The following is a 24666-nucleotide window of genomic DNA, read 5'->3' on the forward strand; positions in this document are numbered from 1 at the left end:
AGCCACCAGAGCATTTCCAAGTGCCCATAACCTGCAGCAAGTGTCAGGGCTAGTGCTGTAAGGGCCACTTACCCACATCACTGGAGAAGGCCCTGGAGACCAAGTTTGGGAAGTGTATTCCTAAATACCTTGTGTCTGCTTTTCCAGGGAGCACCAACCTGTACCTCATTTGCATTCTCTGCCTGCAAAGATCTCACAATCTCAAAATAGTATATAACTCAGTTATGTGCAGATTCACACCTCAATTCCAGACTGATAAGGAAATTAAAGGTCTGCTAGAAGTTCATCTGATTAAAACTAAACCTATTGGAGTGGCACATTCTTAGACCAGGGCACAAAAATGAAACTAATTCTTCTCCCCATTCCTGCAAGAGGTAACTGGGCTCTTAATGCTTTGAGTCTTTTCTGTAAATATGAAACCATGTGATGAGGACAAACTACCATTTTAATTACTGTTCTCCCTCATTTATAGACTCACACATGCATCCTTTTCAGTAGCTATTTGCCTGTATTTACCAGTATACCAACAACATGAAATCCATCAACAACAGCTACATAACCTCAACCTCTTCCATGATTTTAAAATTTCCAGAGCTGGTTCTATGGCCAGGATGAAGCAATGCCTGGCTGAGATCAGCCCTCTGTATGCAGAGCAGTTAGCTGAAACTTGTTTGCAACCAGGAGATAATCCATGATGGTGGGCACATATCTCTGATCTTGCTCTTACTCATTTGAGCATTGACTAAAGTGTGAGCATGTGTGTGTTAGAAAATCCAGAGCGCAACGCATGCCACAACTTCATTCCCTGGAGAGAGGGTGAAGGCAGGCAGATGTTCATCTTCTGTGGGAAGGTGCAGGATGGGGAAGCTCCATCGGTCTTGCACTGCTTCCATCTTCTGGAGAAAGCTGGTTCTCCCATTGCATCTTGCCTGGTTATTTTATGCTTTTGTGAGAAAGGGACTGATACAGAGGTATGAGATTCTGCTGCCATTTGTTGCTTATACCACTAAAGCACCCATTCTGTGATATCATAAGATGTAATTTTCCTTGCTAGACAGCTCTGTAGTACATAAAATTTGGCCTCCTGTGAGCAAAAGAAAGTCGAGTTTAGTTCAAAATAGACTTAGCAGAGCTGATCTGAAAATCATGATTTCTCTTTTAGGAGAATGCAGTTGGGATCTTGCCTAACATTAGGGGTCTACTCCAAAATTGCCTTTCTATCCTAAACACGGGTGTTACTTTATGTACTTGCTACGGATATAATTTATACTGTCTGTGGATATAAAGAATTGTTTCTTTAATACTGTCCATGGATATAAAGAATGATTTGCTTCATCCTTGAATAGAAACATACTTTTGGACAGGGGACTCATACCTTAAGTTTAACTCTTCTATATTTTCAAGGTCTCCATTGCTTATGCTGTGAACCTCAGATGTAAGTACATATGCAGGAGGCCCCTGAAGCTAGGTGGGGTGACTCTGATCTGCCAGTTCCTCCTGATCTGTGAACAATGTAGTTCAATGACAGCTCAGATTGTTTCTGCAGCAATTACACAGAGCAGCAATTATATTTCTGCAGCGATTACAGGGAGTGGCACTGGAGATACAGGAAAATGGGGGGAAAAAAGAGAGAGAGAAGGAAATACATCAGAGGTATTGACCATGCTGTGAAATCTTTAGCCTAAGCCTATTCTAGAGGCCAGTGATGAGACAGTGAGTGGTACACAATCACTTCTGAAGTCAGGTGGGGAGGGGGCTGCTCACCAGGAGGGACCCCTGGTTCTTCCTGGGACATCTCTGCCTGCCTTACCTTTAGGAGTACAGGAAAAATGGCCTTGGAGTTTTGTCAGGGGCAGAATCCCTATTGATTTGGTGAAAAAACTGTGCAGCAGTATCCAACAGGATGAGACCATGGACAGGCAAGAGCAGAGGGAGATAATAGAGGAGGCTAGTAGTTTGGCTTTTGTATGCAGTGAGAGGGGTGCCCAGGTAAGGGACACTGTGCCCCTCCTTCCAGGAGGTAGCCTTATCTCTCTGCTTACCTGTTACATTACCAGCTCTCCTAAGTGTATCCTGGAGCATGGGACTGAGTTCCAAGGATCCTTCTCCAGCACAGGAACAGGAACTTGGCAGCAAGGAGACTGAGGGGAGAAGCTGGAGGAGTCCCTTACAGGTTTGTATGTATGTGTGTGTGTAAATATACATATATATATATATATATATATATATGAAAAAAGTACAGAAAATGTGGATGTGTACATATATACAGGTTTCCATACAGAATATTATTAGGCCTGCAATCAGAAAAATTGAGAGCATTATATGTGAACCCTGCTCTCCACTCTACCACAGGAAATCATTCCAAAGTTGAGGCAGGCTGTGGGTCTGGCATGCTTCCCATGGGGCTGTCTCTTCCTTGTTAGTGCTCTTTCCCCCTTCAAAAGGGAATACTTCAGCTGCCTTCAGCTGCAGAAGTGGAGCCACCTTCCCTCACACATGCTTGACTTATAGACCATTTTAAAGTATGCCATGGGGGCGTCTAATATGCTAATGAAGCAAGTGGGTGGAATAGCAGGAATTTGAGCACAGCTAAAAATGTACGTGCCTAACAATTGCAAATCAGCCTGTGCTGAAGTTACCTAAATGTGTTGGCATCGGTGGAAGGTGGGTGCCTCCCCACCTCTTCTTGTCAGTTTTCAGTGAGTACACAGCTAAAAAAACCCCGTACGCCTCTGTATATGGGCCTACTGTTTCAGCCAGGGTTATTGGCAAAGGTTTATACCAAAGTCCTTGAAAAATACAGTTACCTACTTTCCACTCTTATTCATACAGTAGGAGTCTCTTCATGCAAACACATCCTAGACTGCTTGCAGGCATAGTATTTTAGATATATCATGACATCTGGGTGTATGAACAGAACTAAGTGTTATCGTGAAATGGACTTTAAAAGCTTAGATTAGATCGATGTCTGGGATGTATAAATTAAGATTCAGCATACTGTGGCTCGTAGCAGAGCTTCAAATCACTCGCACATTTGTGTGATTAGGGGTATAAAAGCACAGGTTGGTTTTGTTTCTGCAGCTCAAGCCCAGCTCTTCCATTGCAACTTTTATATGATTTGTTTTCTTCAGAGCAGAAACGAAATTTTCTGGATGCATTGAAAAAAATATTCATGAGCACAGTTGCAGGAAGGACTTTAAAAATATGTACCTGCAATAGATACCTGTGGTGGCTGTATCTGGCTAAAAATGAGGTTTCACAGAGAAGTACACGTGAAGTGATTACAAAACCAATGCACACAAGGGTGGTCAATTGAAAAGACAAAAATCACCATCAGGATTTTGTCTGATACCACATCCTGCTGAGGCCAACCACCCATGCCAATGGGGACCAGTGTACAGGAGACTGTGCTCACAGAGTTCAGCCTGATCAGTGTGTTATATGCCTCTTTGAGATATGTTGGCAGGAAAGACTGTCATGTGAAAGGCTGAAGCAGGGTTACAGACACAGGGAAAGTATAAAAAAATGAGGAGAGCCTTCCTAGGTGCTGGAAGAAGAGGAGGGGATGGCCCAGGTGCTTGCTGCAGCTGCAGAGCCTGTTTGAGAGGCTGCAGCTTCTGGGTGCTGGGCTGTGGAGGGTCCTGTGCCTGCTCCTGTGGGACACAGGCCATCAGGACAGGCTGTGCAGCTCTGGACTGAGGGAAGGAGGTGAATACAATGCCTTGTGACTGGAGAGGGACTCATGAGGTCTGCGACTTTGAGGTTGGTATAGCTCTGAGTGCAGACCCAGTAGTGTGGGAAGAGAAGGTGCTAGTGGAGAGCAACACCAAGGAGGCCACGTCTGAGGGGCAGCAGTGAGATAAGAGGGTAGAAGTGCCAGATAAACACCAGGATGAGGAGTTTGGTGAAGTGTGATATTTAATAGAAACATGCCAAGGCCAACTGGAGGAATCATGTGGAAAAAGTCCATGTCCATAGGGAGATGTCATGGTAGTGTGAATGCAGAGCTGCCAAAGGAGAGTCCCAAGCCCTGCAGAAGGCAGTGGAAAAGGAAAAACCCGGTAACACATGAGACTGTCTTGTGCATAGAAGGAAGATAATCCCTCTGCTGCTGAGCACTGTGAGGCACTGGAGACTGCTGGCAAGGTCGTGGGCCGGGGTGGGACATCCACAGCCAACGTGTCAGAGGGGATGAGGGTCATGAGTGAGTGAGATGAAAAAAAAAGACACAATAGATCTGAGAACAGTTTCAGTCCCTGGAGAGAAGAGAAAGGAAATCAGTGCAGAAAACCCCAGATCTGTGAGCTTGCGGGTGAGGGAAGCCAGGAGAGCTGCTGGAGGTGCTGGGGGAGTGTGGGAGGTGAGGGGAGTGAGGAGGAGTAAACATTTGGGTGAAGGCGTATCTTTCTGTCCCAGGATTATCTGCTAAGTGCTGCATCGCCAAATCTGTGTTTGCTGGGTCCCAGCTGCTCAGCAACCAGCCTCTTGCAGCTGCGCTTTTACCAGCCTTGCTGCCTTGAGGAGAGGGGAGGGTGGTTTGTGAAAGGATTTGTTTGCTCTGTTACAGTGTGGCAGAGGTTATGTGCAGTTTGGGGACTGCAAATACTAACAGCAAAGTCTGGTGCAGGAGGGGATGGACTGGGACTCCACCTCCCCCTGAAAGCCAAAACCATGTCAATTTTTCCCCCCCTGTATTTTCTGAAGCTTCCAGGGAGAGGAGGGGATGTTTGTGGTTGCAATGTAGCTGGGTCCTGCACTGTTTGAGGCCCATATGAATAACTCAACTTTTAAGTTTGATTTGAGTCAAAACTGTTTTTTTCTTTCTGAAATAAGCAAACAAGCAAAGTGATTTCAGCTTGCTTTCTCTGCTTTAGCAAAAGGAACACGATGGCTTTTCTCAAGGCACCACTGCAGGAGACATAAAAGAAGGTGGAGGCTCGCTTCTTGCCTAGTGGTGAAGATGCTGGTTTTGGATGTGAGTGACAAGATTGAGGTTGCACCATTTGCCAAGACAGGTGTGACCTGTGTCCTCTCATGTTGGGGCAACTGAGGAGGATGAAGGAGGGACAAGAAAGGGTTCCTCATGTACTCCCAATGTTGCTATGTTGCCTTATTTATATATATATATAAAAGTCACTATACTTTTAGTCCAGGAGTGTTAGCCTCAGCTGTCCCTGTTACTTAATGAATATCCCAATCACCAGAACTGAGTTTTGGTAATGGCTCCCAGGATGATGGGAATGATCTCAAGCAACAGAGATGAAGGGAATCCCACCCGACACTGACAAGGTCTGTAGTGTGGTTTGCAGGTCCCCTAGAGGAAAAAAGAAGAGAGTTGAGCAGGTCTGTGTGTCAGTCTCATGTCAGCATTGAGTCCCTTGCTAGTACACCAGGAGTAGAATTTCACACAGGATGGCTTGCATCCCACCCATTCCTGAAAGATAAATCCAAAGTTGTATTTTTAATGCCAGAAATATTTTTAATTACTTCCAGTTCATATGCAGTCATCAGGTTGTATAAAGGTCTTGGGCAGAGCATGCTTGCAGAGACTTCAGATCTTGCACTAGTTCCTTTTGCCAGCAGTGCTCCTGCAACCATCTCCTTATCCAGGAAGCTGAGTATGGGCTTCATAGCAATAATGTCAACTAAAGCTGTGAAGTCAGATCATCTTAGGAGGCAACATTAGCCAGTTAGTTGGGGTTATCTTGTTACTATGAAAAAGCTTAGAAATTTGCAAAAATACAGGGGGAATCAGTCATTAGAAAAGTTTATAGTTTTTCTTCAGTTTTGTAGTAGCTGAGTGGACGTTTTCTCAGAAACATTTACAATGGTCAGAAAAAATGGAGAACACATGACCTTGCAGTCATGGGACAGCCCTCTCAGAGTTTTCTTGGTAGCTGGTACATAGAAATAAATGCAAATGGGTGTGTGTGTGTGTTTAGACTTGTCTTTTCACTTATGTCTAGTCAACTAATTGATGGAAAAAAACCCTGAAATTTTATTATTTTGTATTGATGGCTGACTCAGTTAATTTACTTCTTGTTGATACTTAATGATTAAGGATGGTTGTTAATATTATGTCATTATTACTAAGCAGCTGAGAGTCTGGACTCAGTCTGGGCTTTTATTAATTATTGTTAAATTTTAAGAAATAAAAAAACATTGCAATGTGGGAAGTGAAGAAAAGGCAAATGTATGAGGCAGCATTATCAGTATGTTCTACATGGCCTGCAGTAAGATTTCTGTCTGTTTCTCCTCATTTAATGTGGGTTTATTTGCCTTTTCTTTTTCCCATGATGTCAGTATAAAGGGAAATTATTGTTGAAACTAAGGGATTTTAGTGTTTAATACAGAAATATTACAGCCTGCAAACATGATAAAGAATTCCTAGTCTTATTTTGAAACCTTTCATTTTCTTTAGTAGTAGCAGAATCTGGCTCCAAATATATTTCAATTATGTGTCCACAGGAAATGTTCAATATTATGTGCAGCAAAATTAAGAATCAGAATATGCCTTTCTTTGAAAGAAAAATGGAATTTTCTTTGAAAACAAGAACCAGACTCTAGCTTCAGTTTCATTTGTGGGATGAGTTGCCTAAGAGCTGCCAAATATTCTGTCCCCCAAACACAAGTCTTTCCTCTAGCTCCTATTTCCAGATTTTCTCTTTCTTTTATATATATGTGTATATGTATACACACATATATTTGTATTTATTTAGTGTTTTACAGAGCCTTGTCTGAAATGGGCACTAGATGAAGTCTAAAATCTAAAGTTAGGGAGTTTATCTTGACTGCCATGCGGCTTGTTTCCATATCTTCATTGTGTTTCTCCTTGTTGTTACAGTATTAGCTCCATACACACCTGACTCTTACCTCCCTTTATAGGAAGTTTCTGTCACTACGCTGGAAATAGTGAGTCACAGAGGAATTGACTTGAGAAGGTTATGGAGAGCAGCTCTGCAGCTCATCAGCCTGACCCATGGGATGATGGTTTTGGGACAGCGCCCTGGGTCTCACAGGCTGCAGGGATACAAACCAAACAGCATCTCCTCCCTACAGCAGAAGACATTTCACTCATGGCAGGCACCCCAGCGGTCTTAAGAACATGTAGTCTGGTGATATCTGAATGTGAGAGTGGGTACCTCTCTGCCTCTGGAGTCATTCCCAGCTCACCCAGGCCCGTGCTGCTGGATGGTTCTATCTGGAATGGCATAAAACCAGACCAGTGTAGGGGATTCATGCATCTCAGCTCTCTCTCCCCAGGTTTGCTCCTCAGCTGTCTCTCTGTGCGCACTTCTTGCACTGCTCATGGCCACAAGGTTCACATGTGACACACATCTCTAACCAAGATCGTACTCTTCACACTTATAAACTCCTAAATGCCCAACATTCTCTGAAGTGTATAGGAATTCAAATATCAAAACTTAATCTTCAGTTTTCTGAGTAGTTTCTTGCCAATGATACGTTCCTTAAAAATAAAAAAAGGTGTGGCATACTTCATTTTTACTGATTCTACAAAAAGCCTGAAGAAGGCAGGCAGAGTTTCTTCTGGTTATAAATACCTGAAAGAGTCACTGATCATTTAACATAATTTACCAAAAAACCACACCTCAAATTCTGCCTTTTCACTGTGGCCATAAGACCTGTTCAGACACCTCTCTGCTGAACCAAGACAGGCAGCATACATGTAGCCGTTAGGGTTTTTAATGATTCAGATCTGTCTGAGCCCTGAAATCGCTGTTTGGTCATTATTCAGACCTTACTCAGGGGTAATTCCCATTTTATGGTGGTGCTCCTCTGGCAGCTGTTGCAACTCCTGGCTTTGATGTCTTTTTCTTTTGCTTTGTGCCAGCACCATCCTATCAGCTGAAGTGACTCCTGGTGTTGGTGCTTCTTCATTTTTCTTATGTTAAGGAATCAGTTTGAGCTAAAAGCTTAGAGCTGTGACTCCCCAGAAAGTCACTCTGCAGCTCTTGATGTAGATCAGTTCCTACAAACTACAACTGGGAGTATACACACGGACACAGAATACATTCTTCCTTTTCTTCTCTGTTACTTTTAGGTATTCAAAAATGCTTTCCTACAACCTGGTGACTTGGTCACCATAGAAACACAGTGTTTGTGGTCCTGGAAGTGGATGATTTTCATTCTGGAAGTGGGTGAAAGAGGGTATTTCCACAGTCTTAAAGGAGTATCTTCCTCCTCTCCTTGCTCCCCTGCTCCTCACTTTCTGCAGAACTTTTGCAAACTCTGAATGGAATAGCAGCTAATGGCATTCTTTTTCTCTTTCTTTCCATAACTTCACTAGCCTAGGTGGTAAGCAAATGTCTACAAGCCAATATACAGGCATTACTAATTTGAAGCCTGATGGCCAAAGTCAAGAATGAGGGTGGAAAGTTGAAATCTGTTCCAGCTTTGCCAGGTGACCCCAGGCAGATCAGACTGCCCGTACATCCTATTTCCATGTTTGAAATGAGTGAAAATAAGACAAATCTATTCCACAAGTCTATTCTGAACCTTTATTTACTTCAAGTCTTCCAGCAACAAGCAACGCATAGGGGCAAAGATTTTTTTCTGCTTGTTTGGTCTTTACTGGATTTTGGGAAGAAAATTCCAAATTTGCCTGGTTCCTACTGTTCCAAGGCTTGCTCACAGTAGGAAAGTTTAGTCCATAAATCTATATATGCCTAGTTGTACTAACAGGAGCTTTTTTTTTATTCTTTTTAATGTCCAGTCTTCGCGAACGAAGATTTGGGGAAAGGTCTTTTACCTTTCCTGCCTGCGCAATGGATTTTTTAGGTGAGACACAGCCTGCGCTGAACTGAGCCCACCCTTTAATCCTAAGGTTCATCTGCCGGGGCCAAGCAAGCTTGGACAATGGCAGTGAGGTCCTCAGGACGTAGGTTTGTTTAGAGTGACCTTCTCATAGATGGATGGCCTCACAGGGCTAACGAGCTCCATCTGCCCGGGGGGACCAGGAATCGAACCTGGGTTGCAGCGGTGAGAGTGCCGCATGCTAACCACTAGGCCACCAGGGGTCCCAAACAGGAGCTATTGCTGTGATGAAAGCCACAGTAGTGTGATATCACAGCCAGTGGAAATTCCCTCCAACGTGATAAACCATCATGTCAAAATTGTGCAGGGAGTAGCTCCACTGCACTGCTGGGCCCTACTGCTGTGCTCTTGTCGGGTCAAAAAAATTAAAAATAATCATATCCCTTCCATAGCTGTGCTGGTGAAACTTCAAAGGGTAGAACACAACTTAAGCAAGGACTATGGTATTCATTCTGTTGTTGCGGCTCTGGGGATTTTGGGTGTGAAGAGGTGCGGTCCCTGATTGACAGGACATGGCTGGCAAAAGCCTCGAGCACAGGCACAGTTGTACCAGCCAAACCTGTGGATTTTGGTTGTGAGGCAAGGTGGGGCTGAAATACACTCCACTGGTGAAATCTCCGTTTTAGCAATACCCTCTGCATCCCTGTTAAAAATGCTTCTATGTTGCAGCTTTCTCAGACAGGCTCTTACAAGACAGATGGCTTTGCTCAGGCGGTGGCAGAAGGGAGCTTTTTGGTGCACAAAATGTGTTTTCAGAATAAAGTCTGTTTTCTTTCTTTTTAACTTTCCCAATCTGTTGCTGGAAGGCTGCTGTTGCAAGTCACAGCTGGGCAGGTAACCATCTGTTAATGAGTAATCCTTGTGTCTGATATTGGCATCGATCTGGTCCATATTTTGCAATGTAATCCCATCTCCTGAGTGGGCTTGCTTTGAGCTCCTTGTTTTTGATACACCATGCTTTTAATTAGCTCCTGAAGAGAGTGATAAGGGGAACATCTGGATAATAAATCATCTCTGGTTGCAAGCAGCATTGGATCAACTCCTCTGGAGGTGCTATTCAATATTTGCTGATTACACCAGGGATCATCTCTGAGGGTCAGACACTTTGTAAACTCTTAACTAACTCCCTGTGGTTTAGGGAGAGTGTCTCCCTACATGTCATTCCCTTCTATCCATGAAGACATTAATGATTAACAATGATAGCAGCTCTGCTTACTTAGAAAACTAAAATACCCTAAAGTCAAGTAAATCACAGTCCCTTATGAAAACTCATTGCTGATTCACCCTTTCATTTCAGCCCAGCCCTGGAAGTTTCCCTGTACCAGGCAAAACCTTCATGAGAGGAAAGCAAAGATGAAAGTCTGTGCTCCTTTCACTGTTGTCTTGGCTCTGACTCTGAGCAGTGACTGTGCAAAGATGGTAAGTCTGATTCTTCTGTTTTGGAGTGGTGGATCAGCTACGTGCTGCCTGGCAAGACCATGTTGCCTTGGGGTTGGATGAGTGAAGCCACCAAACAGACCAAGAGGATGAGAGCTTCAAATGGAAAACAAAATGGATTTGCTAGATGAAGGTTGACAGCAGTGCTGACTAAATGGGGGGCCTGTGGGATAGATGGTACTCTGCATTTCTGTGTTTAAAGCAATTGCTTACATCCATGCCCTGCTAGGGATGAGGAATGGGAGGGGAGGAAAGACTACAAAAACTGAAGTCCTTTGAAAATACATCTCAGAAATGTATTGACACAAGCAGGTACCTGTAGTAGCATGGTAGGAGAGTGCTCCCCTGACAGACTTTACTGCTGCCTGGTAACTCAACAGGCCAGCTATCTTGTTCTTCTCAGACCTCTCCCTGTTTCCACATAATTTTTTCACATTTTGTTTAATCATGTGCTTTGTGCCTTTTCTGTGGTATGCCTGCCAGGCACTTGAAGCACTGTTGAGCATGGCCATGATGGTTTGACTTTACTAGTTGGCTTAAACCCCACCACGGCCTGGCATCCACCATGCACTAGCAGGATAGCTAATAGCTTGGACCTTATGATCAGCCCTATTTCACTAGCTAGGTTAAAACTAACTCAGATATGCTTAAACAATGCTATAATCCCAACTATCCCAGAGAATTACAGAAGTATCTCCTCAGATATTACACGTGGGAGCAGAGAGAAATATTCATGATGCCAAGGAAAAGATCGTCCCTGGCTGAAGCAGTTGCAGACTGCTCAGTGCTGGCAGAGTCAGTGTAGACTGCAAAAATTGTTTTTTCTGCAGAACGGTTCAAGCCCTTCCTATATATCCCAGCAACAGCTTTTTCTTAACCCTTGCTTGTTATGTCCCCTGTCCACTTCTATGTTCATGATGTGCTGTTTTTTTCAATATTTTTATTTTGCTATAGTTTAGTTGCCAGCACTGGCAACTGTTAGTGGCAGCAGCACTTTATGTGTATTACCATTTTTTATTATTTCCTGTGGCTTAAAATCAGCTCAGCCTAGTGCTCTTTGCTTGCTGATCGGCAAACCCAAACACAGCTGGAGGTTGCTTTTGTAACTAATGCCCTCGGGGATACAGCAAAACTGCAGGAAAAGTCAAATGCTGGGATATTGTTTGTAACTGTGAACTGGCCCCAGAGCGCATGTATGCTTCCTGCCGAGAGAAATAGATGTGCCCCTTGGCAACAGAAAGATATAAAGGAGCAGAGCTTTGGCCTTTGTTGCATTGTGCTGAGTTTTCCTGGTTTAACAGAGATCTTTTATGAACCAACGTGTATCCACTCTCTTTCACCAGACTGTGCCCCACCAAAAATCACATGCAAATAATGAGATGTTTGCAGAAGCACTGGGAGAAACACAGTTTCAGGGAAATACATTTGTCCCAGTAGGATGGTTCCCAGAGTGAATTTGTGTCTCCAACGCACATTCTCTTTTTCTCTTTGTAGCGCCACAAATCTGGGGCAGGAAGAGGCTCCAAACATGAGTTCAAGCGCCCACAAGGTACAAAGTCAAATCCAATAGGTCTTATGACAGTAAGAATGATCTGCCTGTCTGTATCTGTGCTGTGCAAGTCGGTAGGAAGCCTGTCTTTGTTTCAACATGAACAAGGATTATGGAATGGTTATGCCAATATTAATTTCTGTTTAAAGGGGAATTTGGGATTAGCTCAGGAATCTCAGGTAATTTTCCTTCAGGTGCAGATTAATGGGAAGGTGCTGATGGGATTTTAGTTTGTCTGAGCTGGTGTGGCTTTATATTTACTCATAACTTGGTGTGGCTGGAGATGTGTAACTCCCTTCACTTTAATCAGAGCTGTGTCTTACCTGTCGCTTTAAAGCACATAAACTCTTTATATGTATGGGTTCAATTTCTACCACAGCCCTTGATCTCTCTGTGGGAGAAGGGTTTGAGCCCCATGCAGCTTTCTGGGTTGCATTTGTTCTGATGGCAGGCAACAAACATCCTGGCTGTGTGCAGGCATTGAAGACTTCCATTTTATTTTATTTTATTTTTATTTTATTTTATATTATTTTATATTATTTTATTTTATCCTGTGCTTTTGCTGTTAAAGATTATGTGAATCAGGCCATTAGTGGTGCCTTTATAGCTTATAACAGCCTTCAACAGCCTTTGGGATCCAATATGTCTTCTGAATGGGGATGTATTTTCACAACTCTCCTAACTGCTTATAACGAGAGGTATTGGATAGAGAAGGTTGGTATTCGAACATTTGCTTAATTAGTTCAGACAATGCAAACTAGGATTAGCAAGAGGATGGCAGAGGGGCTGGTAGGGGCTATTTCACATTGACAGAGAAGGGGATAGTTAGAGCAGATGGAGTGACCGTAATTCCAACTGATTAGGAAGGATTTGGAACACAAGGAGGGGTTATTTTTCCCATAATTCTGATAACTGACCTTGGCAGCTCTTTAAGATGATGAGTCTTGGCTCGTGAGGGTTAACAGATATCCTAAAGGTTTGCAGGAGCCCCAGCCAGCACAGAAGGGGTAAGCTCAGGACAAGGAGCAGCTGTACATTGTCTCTGAGACATGGAAATGTGCTGTGCTGCCAGGTTGGTTGTACACCCCATTTCTCTACTATGGCAGTGGTTGGCTTCCCATTCAAGCTTCAGGCTTTCAAAACTGATTGCTTTTAGTTTAATGGCTAAATAAGCTCTGACAGTTTTTCATTGTCTTTTTTATCTTCAGCCTCTCTCATTCTCAAGACTTGTCTCTAAGGATTTTTTTCTGATAGACTCCCACTAGACTTCCTTAGACTCCCACCACCCTTCCTTAGACTGCCATCACTGACGTGGTGAATGTAAAACTTGCCCTTTTTAGACACTGGTCCCATCAATTTCTCCCCATTTGTAAGGAATATGCTTATCCCAAAGGGAGAGTGGTGTGATCAAAAATATCTGTCTACCCCCAACCTTTAAAACTTTCTTTCTCCTGACTGTTTCTATTTCAGTTTGTACTGTCTGGTTCCTTAATTATTTTAAAAAGATGTTACAATGTGATATGGATCCTGAAAGGATACAACTTCAGAAGTTATTTTAATATGCAATTACAATACTACATAATTAGAAACGATAATTACAATTAATGAATATAATTGGCATTTGCTGTACCAGAAATTGCAATATATTTTGAACTGAAATGATCTGAGATCTTTATTCTACTGCAGAGTCCATTAATCTTTGTTGATTCAGTCATTACATAGGATTTTAAACCTCTTCTTATGCACAAAAAGTTACAAAGACATGGAGTCGAAAGTAGAGCTGAAAAACTTATAGATATCTACCTTAATAAATCCATATAATAGCATATAATAGATATACCTGTGGATTGGTGTTCAGCTGCATGATGAGGTTTTTATTCTTGTATTTCAGTGTTTACAGAGGATGGAAATTTATGCAAATTTCCTTTCCGGTTTGGAGGAAGGTTTTATCACTCGTGTATTTCAAATATGTTTTCCAGAAAGAAATGGTAAGTTGACATTGCTCATAAATGAATACAGCGTTCAAATGAAAATGTCATCCCTCTAGTGCTTTAATCTTGCTTTTGGAATAATTAACTTGAACTTGGTGTTGTGCCCAAGGAGATCGGTGCAGTTCTGCTGATAGTCATGGCTCTCAGGTCAAGGCTCATGCTCAGGGGGAAGGCAACCCAGGCACTGCATCTCCAGCATCACAGAAAGCTCAGGAACAGCAATGTTCCCTCACTGCCCTTCATATTGGAACCGTGGCTTACATGAGTGACAAGAGCTTGCACAAAAAAAGCAGAACTGATGGAACAACCTGATAGAAACCCTCTGCTGAGGGAGAGGGATCCAGACACCTGCAAGAGAGGACACCTGGTTGAGGAGTTATTTGATTTGTGCAGGCAGTACTTGTATTGCAGCAGAGAACATGTGATTTTTGAGGAAAGTTGGTTTCCCTGCCCTGCCTCTCTGCCGTATCTCTAATTTCTATCCAGATTGGCACCAGGCCCCTTTTGGATAGTGCAGTACTAAGAAGTGAAGTATTACTCCTGTTCGTTGGGTAATGATTTATTCTCCTAGTGTGTTTAAAGCCAGGTCTCCTTCTTTTGGGCAAAGGTTACTCTTTTACATATACAGAAGCTGTTAAAAGTATTCATGACTCATTTTGGGGTAGGGGCACTCAGGTGGGAACCCTGCTGAAGCAAGCATTGAATAAACAAGATTAACTTTGCAGACAAACCCATATAATAGGTGTATATTAACAGAAATCAAAGGCAACAAAGCAGAGAATATGTGGGCACCAGTAATGTGAAAATATATGCCCAGATGAGCTATTTGAAAGGCAAACACTTGCATGTTTTCAGGGCGGAGATAATATTTTAGAGCTTATTTTACTTGCCTATGCAGGGCAGAACTCTCATTTTTTATACCTGTCTGTCTAATTTTTTCATGACCTGTGGTGTCTTTCTGATGACACATCTGTTTCAAGTGTAAGTGCTGGTGTAATGTAAACAACACAACACACAACTGCTTATACAAATAGACATAGAACTCCAGGCTAGGAGACCACTTTGGAATTTCCCCAATATCCACAGTTAACAACCCAGGTAAGGAAAGCCTCCAGGAAACAAGAATTTGAGACTATCTTAACTAAAGAAAGGGAACTGGAATAATTTTCCAATTTGAACCCTGTCTTTGATGAACTGTAGCCACAAAGAGTTTGACCTTTGGAGCCACTTAATTTCATGCAGTGCTTAAGATGTATCCTGTTAATACATGACACTCTGTGTATTTGTTTTTAGCCAGTTAGGCCACAGAAATGGAAAAACCTGTGAATAGATGGGATCCAAGGTTAGAGCACACTTTAGAGCTGACCTTGGACAACTTGCTCTCATGCTTCCGATTTTTTAAAAGCCATTTACAAGCAGGGAGACGAGGAGGAGGACAGCTGGAGCTGTTTGATTTTGACAGGCCATTTCACCCTATGGGTGACCTTCTGGCCAGTGTTTACTCATTGCTTATAAGCTAAAAGCAACTTAACGTGTGACTTCAGGCACAGAGATGCCGGTAAAAGAGCCCTGAATAGCAGTTGGGAAACCTGTTCCGTGCATTTTTGTGTGACTTGGCACTAACCCAGGCTGGACTTATGCTGAATAACTGATCTCAGGGGACCTGGCAGACAGCAGATGAAGGCAAGGTTTGTGTCCTTCCTGTTCCTGCCTGCCTGCAAGCTGCTAGTAAAGATGGAGATGATGGGAGGCTGGGTCCAACATGCCTCTTTGGGGGCAAATGCAAGGAGACCAGACCAGGAGAGTGCTGGCTTATGCATTTAAGTTCATGTCCTTAGTACTCAAGTCATACTTCAAGGCAAGACTTCACAGTGCAGGCCAAAGCCTTCTCCAATTGGCTTTTATTTTATGTTTTCTCATAGTACCTATGAAACAGATACTGTGTTTCAACATAAATCAGCTCCTGACTGCAGAAAGCCCTCCCTACTTTTTTGAGAGCAACAAACAAGTTGTATCTTTATAAATATTTATTGAAAATACAGGAAAGAAGACAAAATAATTGCAGTATTTAAATAATAGACTTCCTTTAACAGCATCCTGTGTTGCATTTCCCTTTAATTATAAGCTATTTTCACAGATAAGTTTCTATTTAGTGTCCTCTTACCAAGTCTTACATGATAACTTACTAAAGATATCATGTAAATTTTCCCTTTGTGCTGAGGAGAAAAAAAACCAGCTGGAATTGCTCCTGAATTTCATTGGTACCTCCAGAAAGACAGAGCAGTGTGAGGACTGACAAAAATGGGTGTGCAGTGAACATCTGTGAAAGCAAATGGGGACAGTGGTCTGAAGTGAACCGAGCTGCGGTTGCAGGGAAGCTGCCAGCACCCTGCCCCTGTGTCCTATGGTGGGATGGGTTCCTCAAGATTTTGCTAAAGGGGAATGGCAGGAGCAGACCTAGCCTGAGATTTTGGCTGTAAATTGGAAGGTATTGATTCATATCCTGGAGAAGCCTTATCCTATGCTTGGGTGCTGGATGTGTGGGTCCCCTGTGCAAAGGTATGCTTAGATATGTATAGGAAGGGCATGATCTTACCATATTCCATGGAACACAAGAAGATAACTTTTGAAACTTTGGCCACAGATTGAAAACAGTGCAGAGGAGAGCTTTTTGGACAGCTGGATTACAAGCTGGAGAGTTTACGGCAGTCCTGTAAAGGAGAAGTACATGTGGGTTGAGTTGGGAGATATCAAGCACCAGGCTTGAAATTTTTCTGGTGCTGGTGGTGTTAGGTTTGGTGTTGTCAGGTGAAGTCTGGACATCTCTCGTGGTCAGGACAACATCTAAAAAGGTCTCAGGCAACCTCCAAGTCTTGAAAAGAGTAGCAGCACCAAGTGTGATGGCAGAGCTCTTTCCTTCCATCAGTTTGTCCTGAGCCTTTGCTTGCTCTCTAAGACATCCTATTGTTAGGGCTCCCAATGCTCTTGATGGCTAAGATAGCCCACTTTCCATTTATCTTGTCAGCCAGTTAGGCCTCATCTGTGACACACCATTTTGTTTGTCCATTCCTATGTTGTTTACCATGCATGAGTTTAAAATGTTATTTAAATCTATCCCTAGAAAGTGGACTTCTCTGGTGTAATTAGTTCAGTGTCTGTGTCTTTAAGTTTTCACTTTTTTATTAACAATTTTATATGACAGGTTAACGTAAAGACATTTGCTATCTCATAAATTTTGAGCACGGGTGCATTTGCAAATAGCACAAAGAAATAATAAGCCGATTGGGTTGGTCTGGCTGCTGGAGGTCACATCCCCCGAGACCGAAATATCATTGCATTTTTGGTAAGCCTCAAAGCAAAGAAGGCATTTTGAAAAGAACAGGAGGGAGACAAGTGAAGTAGTTTTGAGGATGTGCTGAGGTTGTCCCAGACAGTGAGAGATATGTGGTGGAACATATAGAAGGATTATGTGACTGGGCAAGAAGCCTGACACTGAGGAGGTAGCTTGGCATCACAAGGTAGGACCAACCTCTTTGTAGTCACTGCAAGATGATAGGGAAGGAGAGGACTGGCTGTGGAGAGCATTGAGTGGGAGGACCGGTGGGTTGTGGAAAGCTGATAGAAGAAGGTTCTGTCAGGGTCTCAGATAGCAAAAAACATTTTAGACGGAAAAATTTGAGATCCCCCTTTGCTTAGAACTTGACTGTTGCTGGACAGACTCCAGAGAGCATTGAATTGCACAAAAATGTTTTTCCCCCCCATAATGACCAGAGTTTTCTTACATTTCTTAGGTTTATACAGAGCCTTTTTCATTTGCCTATTCCATGCTGCCCAGTGTAACATCACTCTGCTAAATCAGAAATTATGTCATTCAGAAAAGTCAGAAAAGTGTGGATTCTCCTCCCCCATCATGGCTGGCACAGATGAAGTGTTCAGTCAGAGATGGTTTTGCCAACAGTGACACAGGCAGTGCTGAGAACACTTTTAACTCATTCCTCATCTTAATCCTCATGCAGACTAGACCATCCTTTAAAAAAGCACAGTCTACTTCCCACCAAAGGATCATTGAGAAATTTCCATCAGTTCCCAAAAGAGTAACACTGGCCTTAATGCTTATGAGAAAACAGCCTCTTTAAGTACGTGCCAAGTTAATCTGCACTAGATTACCGAGCACCTTTTTGGTAGTGCACCTTATACAATTGAGGTCACCAAACTTAATATACATGGCCTGTTCAAATGCTCCACAGGAATTAAGTGTTTTAAATACCACATAGCATCTAATTAAGAAGGAAAGTAGGGCAGTTAAAATGGTACACATGCACTACAATAAAATTTCAATCTAGTTTGTGACATCCCAGGGTGAAAAAATATTTGATCACCCAAGTGTTCAAGGTATGACAAAACCATGCATAATAAAAATAGATCATAAGGCACATTGAATAAAGTAAACTCTAATTTTTCTAATGCCATGTAGCTGATATCTATTTCTCTGCATCAGAACTGGTTAGGGAGGATGTTTTGGTGGATGGCACATTGGGACAGGACTTGGACCCCCAAGATTCAGCCTCAGTTCAGTCACATGTTCCCTGTGTGACTTTGGGGAAGCCTGTAAGTTTACTTCTGCAAATGAAGAATAGCGGCACAATGCTTCTTGGAGTGCTCTGAGCCTTGGAGATAACAGACCAGTGAGGGCAAGGAAAGTGTACAGAAAGCAGTTGTCAAAATTCGCTTTAGTAGGATTCCCACAGGCGACGTGGCATGCATGACTCAGTCCTCTGCTCTGAAAAAAGAGGGGAGGTTTTATCTATGTGTTTGGAAATCACCACCATGTCAGTTATTTCCTCATTTCATCTAGCAAGTTCCAAAATAAGAATGTTTTAAAGGAACTGAGTGTGAAATACGTTTGTCACTGAAAGCCACGGAAAAGTCCCTCTGTGGACATTCTCCTGCCTCCATAGATTATTAAAGTAACCATCAAGCATCAAAAATAGTCTGGATCCTGTTTTGCTTGTTTTGTAATGAGTAAAGGAGACATAATTTATTTGCTTTGATTTTATTTTTATTTCTGTCTTTCATTTTCTAATCTTAGAAATAGAAATAATGTTGGGGTTTTTTCTGGAGGATTTGTTGAAAATCTCAGATCCTGCTTCTACATCTCATTTTTAATCTGTTTTTAATTTGAAAGGAATGAAGCAGAGCAACTTTAACAAATGAAAGCAAACTTCTCCCTCTGGTGTTAAAAGAGTTTGAATGAAAGTAATGTTACTTAGAAAAAAAAAAGAATTTCCAGGTTGCCAAAGTGTGAAGGCCATGAAGTTTCAGTTATTTAAAGCTGCACTAAACTTCACCTTTAATTTTCTTTTCAGGTGTTCAACAACACCTAACTTTGACCGGGACAGGAGGTGGGGACACTGTGCTTTGTCACACAAAGACAACTCAGGTAAGGTGAGCCATTACTGGGTTGCTCCAGGTACCTGGCTCCTCCTTTGCAGTAGGGAGGGATGGTGCCTTCAGTGCGCCTTTTATTTGGTGTACACAGAGCAAGCCTTCACATCAGCTGTTTCCATAATCTCTCTGTGACTCTACAGAACCATGGTATTCAATTGTGTATATCACACAGTCTTTAATTCACTCTCTGTTGACTAATTTGAAGTCATGGAGAGAAATTATGGTAACGCCAACATGGAAATCTGAACTCCAGCTGGAGCTGAGCGCCGGGGTGATCATCTTTTCCTCCTGCACAGCTTGGATGTGCCTATTAGCTTTCCCTTCATTTAATCAGCTACTTTTTCTGTCTGTTTGACCTGTTAATCATTTAGAAGGCACAGAAACATTTGGGAAAAAGCAGACCTCAAAACCAGACTTCCTTGGGCTTTGGGCTCCGTCAGAGAAGGCAAGAGGCTAGACACATTCATTGCAAGAGTCCTAAGGGACAATGGGAGGATTACTTAGCTGAACAGTGCTATGGCTTCAAGTGGTCATCACACTCCAATGCTACAATTACCTCATTGCAGAAATCTGTCTAAAATGGGAAGTCAAGGTCTGTGGCAAACTCTCCTTTCTATATATATAGATATAAGTCACTTTAATTGACACACTGAGTGAAAGCACCACATCCCAAGAGGTTCAGTTGGGAACATGCATCCCTGTCCTCAGCAGAACCTCAGTGACTGACCTTTTCTTGTCTCTGTCTTCCCAGCTCCACGTTCCATGAGCTGGATGTTGGAGAATCTCATTTTATAAGGAAAGCATACATCTAATTCTCAATTCATATAGACAGAGACCAGCACTGACAAATCAGGTATTGCGCTGGTTAAACTTGATGCCCCGCAAGTTTTTCTTTTTGGATCTGTGCTCGTTAAACTTGATGCCTCCAAAGGTTTTTTTTTGGATCTATGTCTAAATGCTGATTATGTTCCTCTTTTTGCCATCTCACTACTTTTAAACGCGACCTGTCTTATTTAGTCTGCAGGATGTGACCAGATGCCCTGAAACATTCACTTTCTGCTTTCAAAGGAAGGGCATTTTCCACCATCCCCTTTCAGGGAGTTCTCCGCAGAGTCAGGAGTCTCACTGCCAAGCTGATTGCAATCTACCGGAGCACTTGAAAAGCCAGTGTTAGCTGAATCATGCTGACAGTCTAAAATTAAGCAGTGCATAGCATCACCTTTTTAAACTTACTGACTTTAAATGATTTTCTAGCCTGACTTTATAACAGATTAACAGTAGATCAGAGGCAAATGACCCAACCTGAAAAAAAGCAGTGCTGTATGTGCTTTTGCAATGGAAGTGTGTCAGACATGAACATGGACTTTATAGGCAGTTCATGCCTTACAAGAGCCAGGTTATGGGGGCTGCACTTAGTTATTCGTGAGTGGCCTCCCAGAGCTTAAAATATTGGTAGCTGCAACTCGTGACTGCTTTAATCCTCCAGTGAAGCAGTTACTGTCACAGTGACAGCTGGCTGACTCAAGGAGACTCCTCCAGGAGCTGAAACAGCTCTCCAAGCCTGGTGTTGCATTGCTGGGGGTGCCTTGTGCTGCCTCTGTCCCTCTGTCTGCCCATCACCATTGTCTTGCAAGACATTTCGCTGCCTGCAAGCTTTTTCAGAATTCTTGGCTCATTTTTGCCTGTTACCTACAACAGTGTTGGGTAGGGTGGGTTGGAACGAGAAAGCCACCCTGTCTGCCTGCCTCTCGCTGAGGGGTATCTCTGTCAATGCACCTTAACAACAGTGAGGGCTTTACCTGGCTACTGTTTTTTCTCCAGAAAAAAAACCAAATAGGATTTATATGTGTGAGAGAGGAAAGGAAAGAGAAAAAGGATGGGGTACCTGGAAGAGATCACTGCTAGCTGTTGCAAAATGAAAAAAAACCTTTATTTCTAGAAGTATTTAGAATTTTTAAAAATTAAATAAAAGTGTTTTAGCTGCTGTTTTATTTGTAAACATGTCTATTTTTTTTTAAAGCAGCAAGCACTGTATTTGGATTTAAAAAATGTTTAACAGATCATCAGCCATAGCTTAAAGCGAAAAGTTTTATGGTGAGATTGAAAGGAAAAGTGGCAAAATGGATGAAGGGAATTTCAAGCAAACAGGAAGAAAGATCATCTGCTGAGGAAGACAGCTGGGAATAAATAAGCAGTTAAACTGAAAAATGCTGATCTTTAAAATAATATTATTTTGTTGGGAAAAAATCCACTAAATTATTAAATATTTGGGGAAATCTCAAACATTTTAAAGATGCTTGAAAAACAAGATAAAATGAAATTTCAGGGAGAGAGTATCCTTTGGCCATGAGGGGTTGGCGAGAAGTGTGTCAACTGGGATAGAGATAAAGTTTCTTGAAAGCAAAGGTTGAAGCACAAACTCTCTCCAGGCCAAGAATACCATGTATATGTGGGGATCCTACTTCAAAACTTTGGAGGTGCTTACAAATCAATGCTAAGCAAGTGTTGGAGGCATTGATACAGAAAAATGCATCTGCCAAATTCAGGGAAAGTTTAACCAGACATCCTTTAAGCTTCATGATAAAGTGAAGCTCAGGTGTGTAGTTTCTGCTGGAGAGAGTTGTTAGTACTGCACTGTACAGTCACAGCTTGCTCTATCAACAGCCATGACCCTTGTTCAACTCCCCCTACTATCTGTGGGAGCTTTATTGCTGCCTTCAGGGGTTATTTGCCCAGGTTTCCAGACATCCTTCTCTCCTACCCAGGGGATACCTCTGGTGTGTGTAGCAGCTGCCCAATGTGAGCCCCTTCATACACATGGACCAGCTGGGCTGTGCATCCACAGCTTGCATTTATGTATACATATGCACAAATGTGCAATGCCTCTATTTGTGGGACTTCCAAATCTTGGGCAGTCTGGTAGAACTACTGCTCTGGATGTCTGGAAATCTTGGACAAATGGCCAAAACCCCAGGGAGGTCCAAATATGGGGAAAAAAGTACCAGACAGTGAGTATTTTTAAGGTGCATCTGGACTGATATGGAAAGAAGAAGTAGAGCAATGTGGGCTGTGCAGGCAGGAGGAAGAGGCATCACCCCAGGAGGGGCTCTGGGGGAAGATGGGTGGCAGAAACAGAAAGTTTTTGTTGGGAGATATGGATAGAAAGGTGAGACAAAGCTACTGCTCATTCAGCAGAGACTCAGAGATGTGAAGCTGAAGTCAAGATAACTGCTGGCAAGCACAGTGTTTTACCCATGAGGGTGCTTTAGATAGTGTTGAGAAGGCAGGGACTTAGCACTCCCCAGTTAGTGGATAGTCAGGATTCCCTGCAGGAACTGTGATACTTATGAGCAGAAGTTGTTGCTGGACGCCAGGAAAGGTGGGAAGGGACGCTGAACACCCCTGGATGTTCAGACTGAAGTGGTTGGTGGGATGTAGTAAGGTAGCCACCGGGAAAGAAATGGAAGACTGGAAGTGCTTTTTGCAGATTGAACAAGGGTACAAAAAATTACTTGAGCACTTGTAGCAGCAGAAGATGTCTTGGAGATCAAGTCATGGTTTGGATGTAATGGGAATAGGAAATACAGGATTTTCCTTTGAGGAAACATTACACCACTAGAAGTTTCCTAACTATCAACAGCAGGAAGATTAGGAATGTCACTGACTTTACTTGCTTTCCCTTGATGTTATCCTGGAGTGAAACTCCCAGTGAATACACCCAGACCTTCTATCTGATAGGAATTACATCACTGTCTTCTGAAGTAAATATTTTGATCTGTGCCGGGGAACCTCACATTCACTGTGTTTTAGCAAACTTCTGGATGTACCATTCATGCTTCACCTTAGCCCGGTATGTGTGTGCCTGTGCCTCTATGTGTTGCATCCCGTGCTTAGGACCGCACTCTCTAGCTGAAGAAGCACATGCATTGAGTAACTCTACAGTTGGTGTCACAGAGTTTGATGAGCATTAGAATAGAGGATTAGAATGCAAACAGGCTGTTGGGCCAGCTCTGGAGCAGGTGTAAACATGCTCTTGGTTAACTTCAGGGGAGATACATCCCTCAACACTGCCTGAAATCAGGAACATTGCCTGGACAGCAAGACTTACTATGTTTGCATGGCACATTGCCATGTAAAGCTTCTATTGCAGGAGTTAGAGGGTTATCCTGGCTCATATGCTCCTCTCCCACCACATTTTCCCATGATTTAGAAAATTCCTTAGTAAACAGAGATATACTAGACTGGTCCAATTTAATTTTTCTTGGCCTGATTTACTTGGATGTGCTTTGTGTTTTGCTTTATAATTTCCCCCTTTGTTCTAGCTGCCCATCAGTTTTAGACACAATCCAAAAATCCATAGTAAATTCTTCTGTCAAGGGTTGTCCTTCTTGTAATTTGAAAGAGAGATGCCTAATCCCAGTGATTGACGTTGCAATGAGAAGGTTGCAGGGCAGAATGCCGGGCAGAGGCAGAGCTGCAGCCTTCCTCCCTCCCCAGTGTAAAGGCACAGCTCCATCTTGTGGACACCTGTCCCATCTTCTTCCTCACTGCAGTGCCAGCTCTGGCAACTTCAGGCATGCCTGGACCTGCCATCTTTGGACAACTTACTCCGGGGGTGAAGATTCAGCTCAGTGATTTACCATAGGGTTTTTAAAAGTCGGATAAATGTAGCTGCTATAGAGCTGAAAACAAACCCAATGTAAATTGGTTGGATAAACTTTGTTTTAGCTTAATAGGTGGTATTAAACCCACCGTGCATTGAACCAAAATGGTTCATGTAACCAAGCAGATGCCTAACACAGCAAAGCTTGACTTATCTGGCACCTATTAACAACAACCTCTTATGTGGCCTCTCTAGATCACTGTGCAAGCAACCCTTGCCAAAATGGAGGTACCTGTTCTCTCACTCACAGCCATAGGATGTACCACTGTACCTGTCCCGAGGAATTCACAGGCGAGGATTGTCAGCTGAGTAAGTATCTTCTTCCATGGGTGTTACAACATGAAATATGAGTAGTAAGTAAAGCTCATTAATGTTTGCTTGATGAAAAGGTAGTGCTTGATGGGAGAGACCACTACAGCATGAATGTTTGTGTAGGTGGATTTCCAAATGGTTATGACAGACAATCCATTCCTGACAGGACATCTGAAAATAGCTTGACTGTACAATTATAAATCCAAGTATGCTCTGAGCATGGGAAGCACAAAAAGCCTCTTCCCCTTCCTTTGCTGTTTTAAGATTTAAGATGTAAATAAGCCTTACATGTTTGGAAATTACTTATGTCTAGTAGGTAGGGCACAAAGACATGACAAAGCAACACAATTCCAGGTGATGCCTTATCCCTTACGTATATGCACATATGGGTCTATTACAACTTCTCCTGTGATGTCAGCTTTGTACCTGGG

The 24666-nt window shown here is 42.7% G+C and overlaps 1 protein-coding gene across 1 annotated transcript in view; it reads left to right on the top strand.

Annotated features, from left to right (window-relative positions):
* The first annotated feature begins 10056 nt into the window (after nt 1-10056).
* HGFAC (HGF activator) overlaps nt 10057-24666 on the top strand; it is a 42051-nt gene continuing 27441 nt past the window's right edge. The window contains exons 1-5 of the mRNA XM_027686771.1: nt 10057-10254; nt 11767-11821; nt 13713-13809; nt 19179-19252; nt 24119-24232. Of these exons, the coding sequence (XP_027542572.1) occupies nt 10189-10254; nt 11767-11821; nt 13713-13809; nt 19179-19252; nt 24119-24232 (406 nt within the window). The 5' untranslated portion in view covers nt 10057-10188. The remainder of the gene's footprint in view (nt 10255-11766; nt 11822-13712; nt 13810-19178; nt 19253-24118; nt 24233-24666) is intronic.

Source organism: Neopelma chrysocephalum, unplaced genomic scaffold, assembly GCF_003984885.1.
Source record: "Neopelma chrysocephalum unplaced genomic scaffold, ASM398488v2 Primary Assembly neopelma1_71, whole genome shotgun sequence".
Lineage (NCBI taxonomy): Eukaryota > Metazoa > Chordata > Aves > Passeriformes > Pipridae > Neopelma > Neopelma chrysocephalum.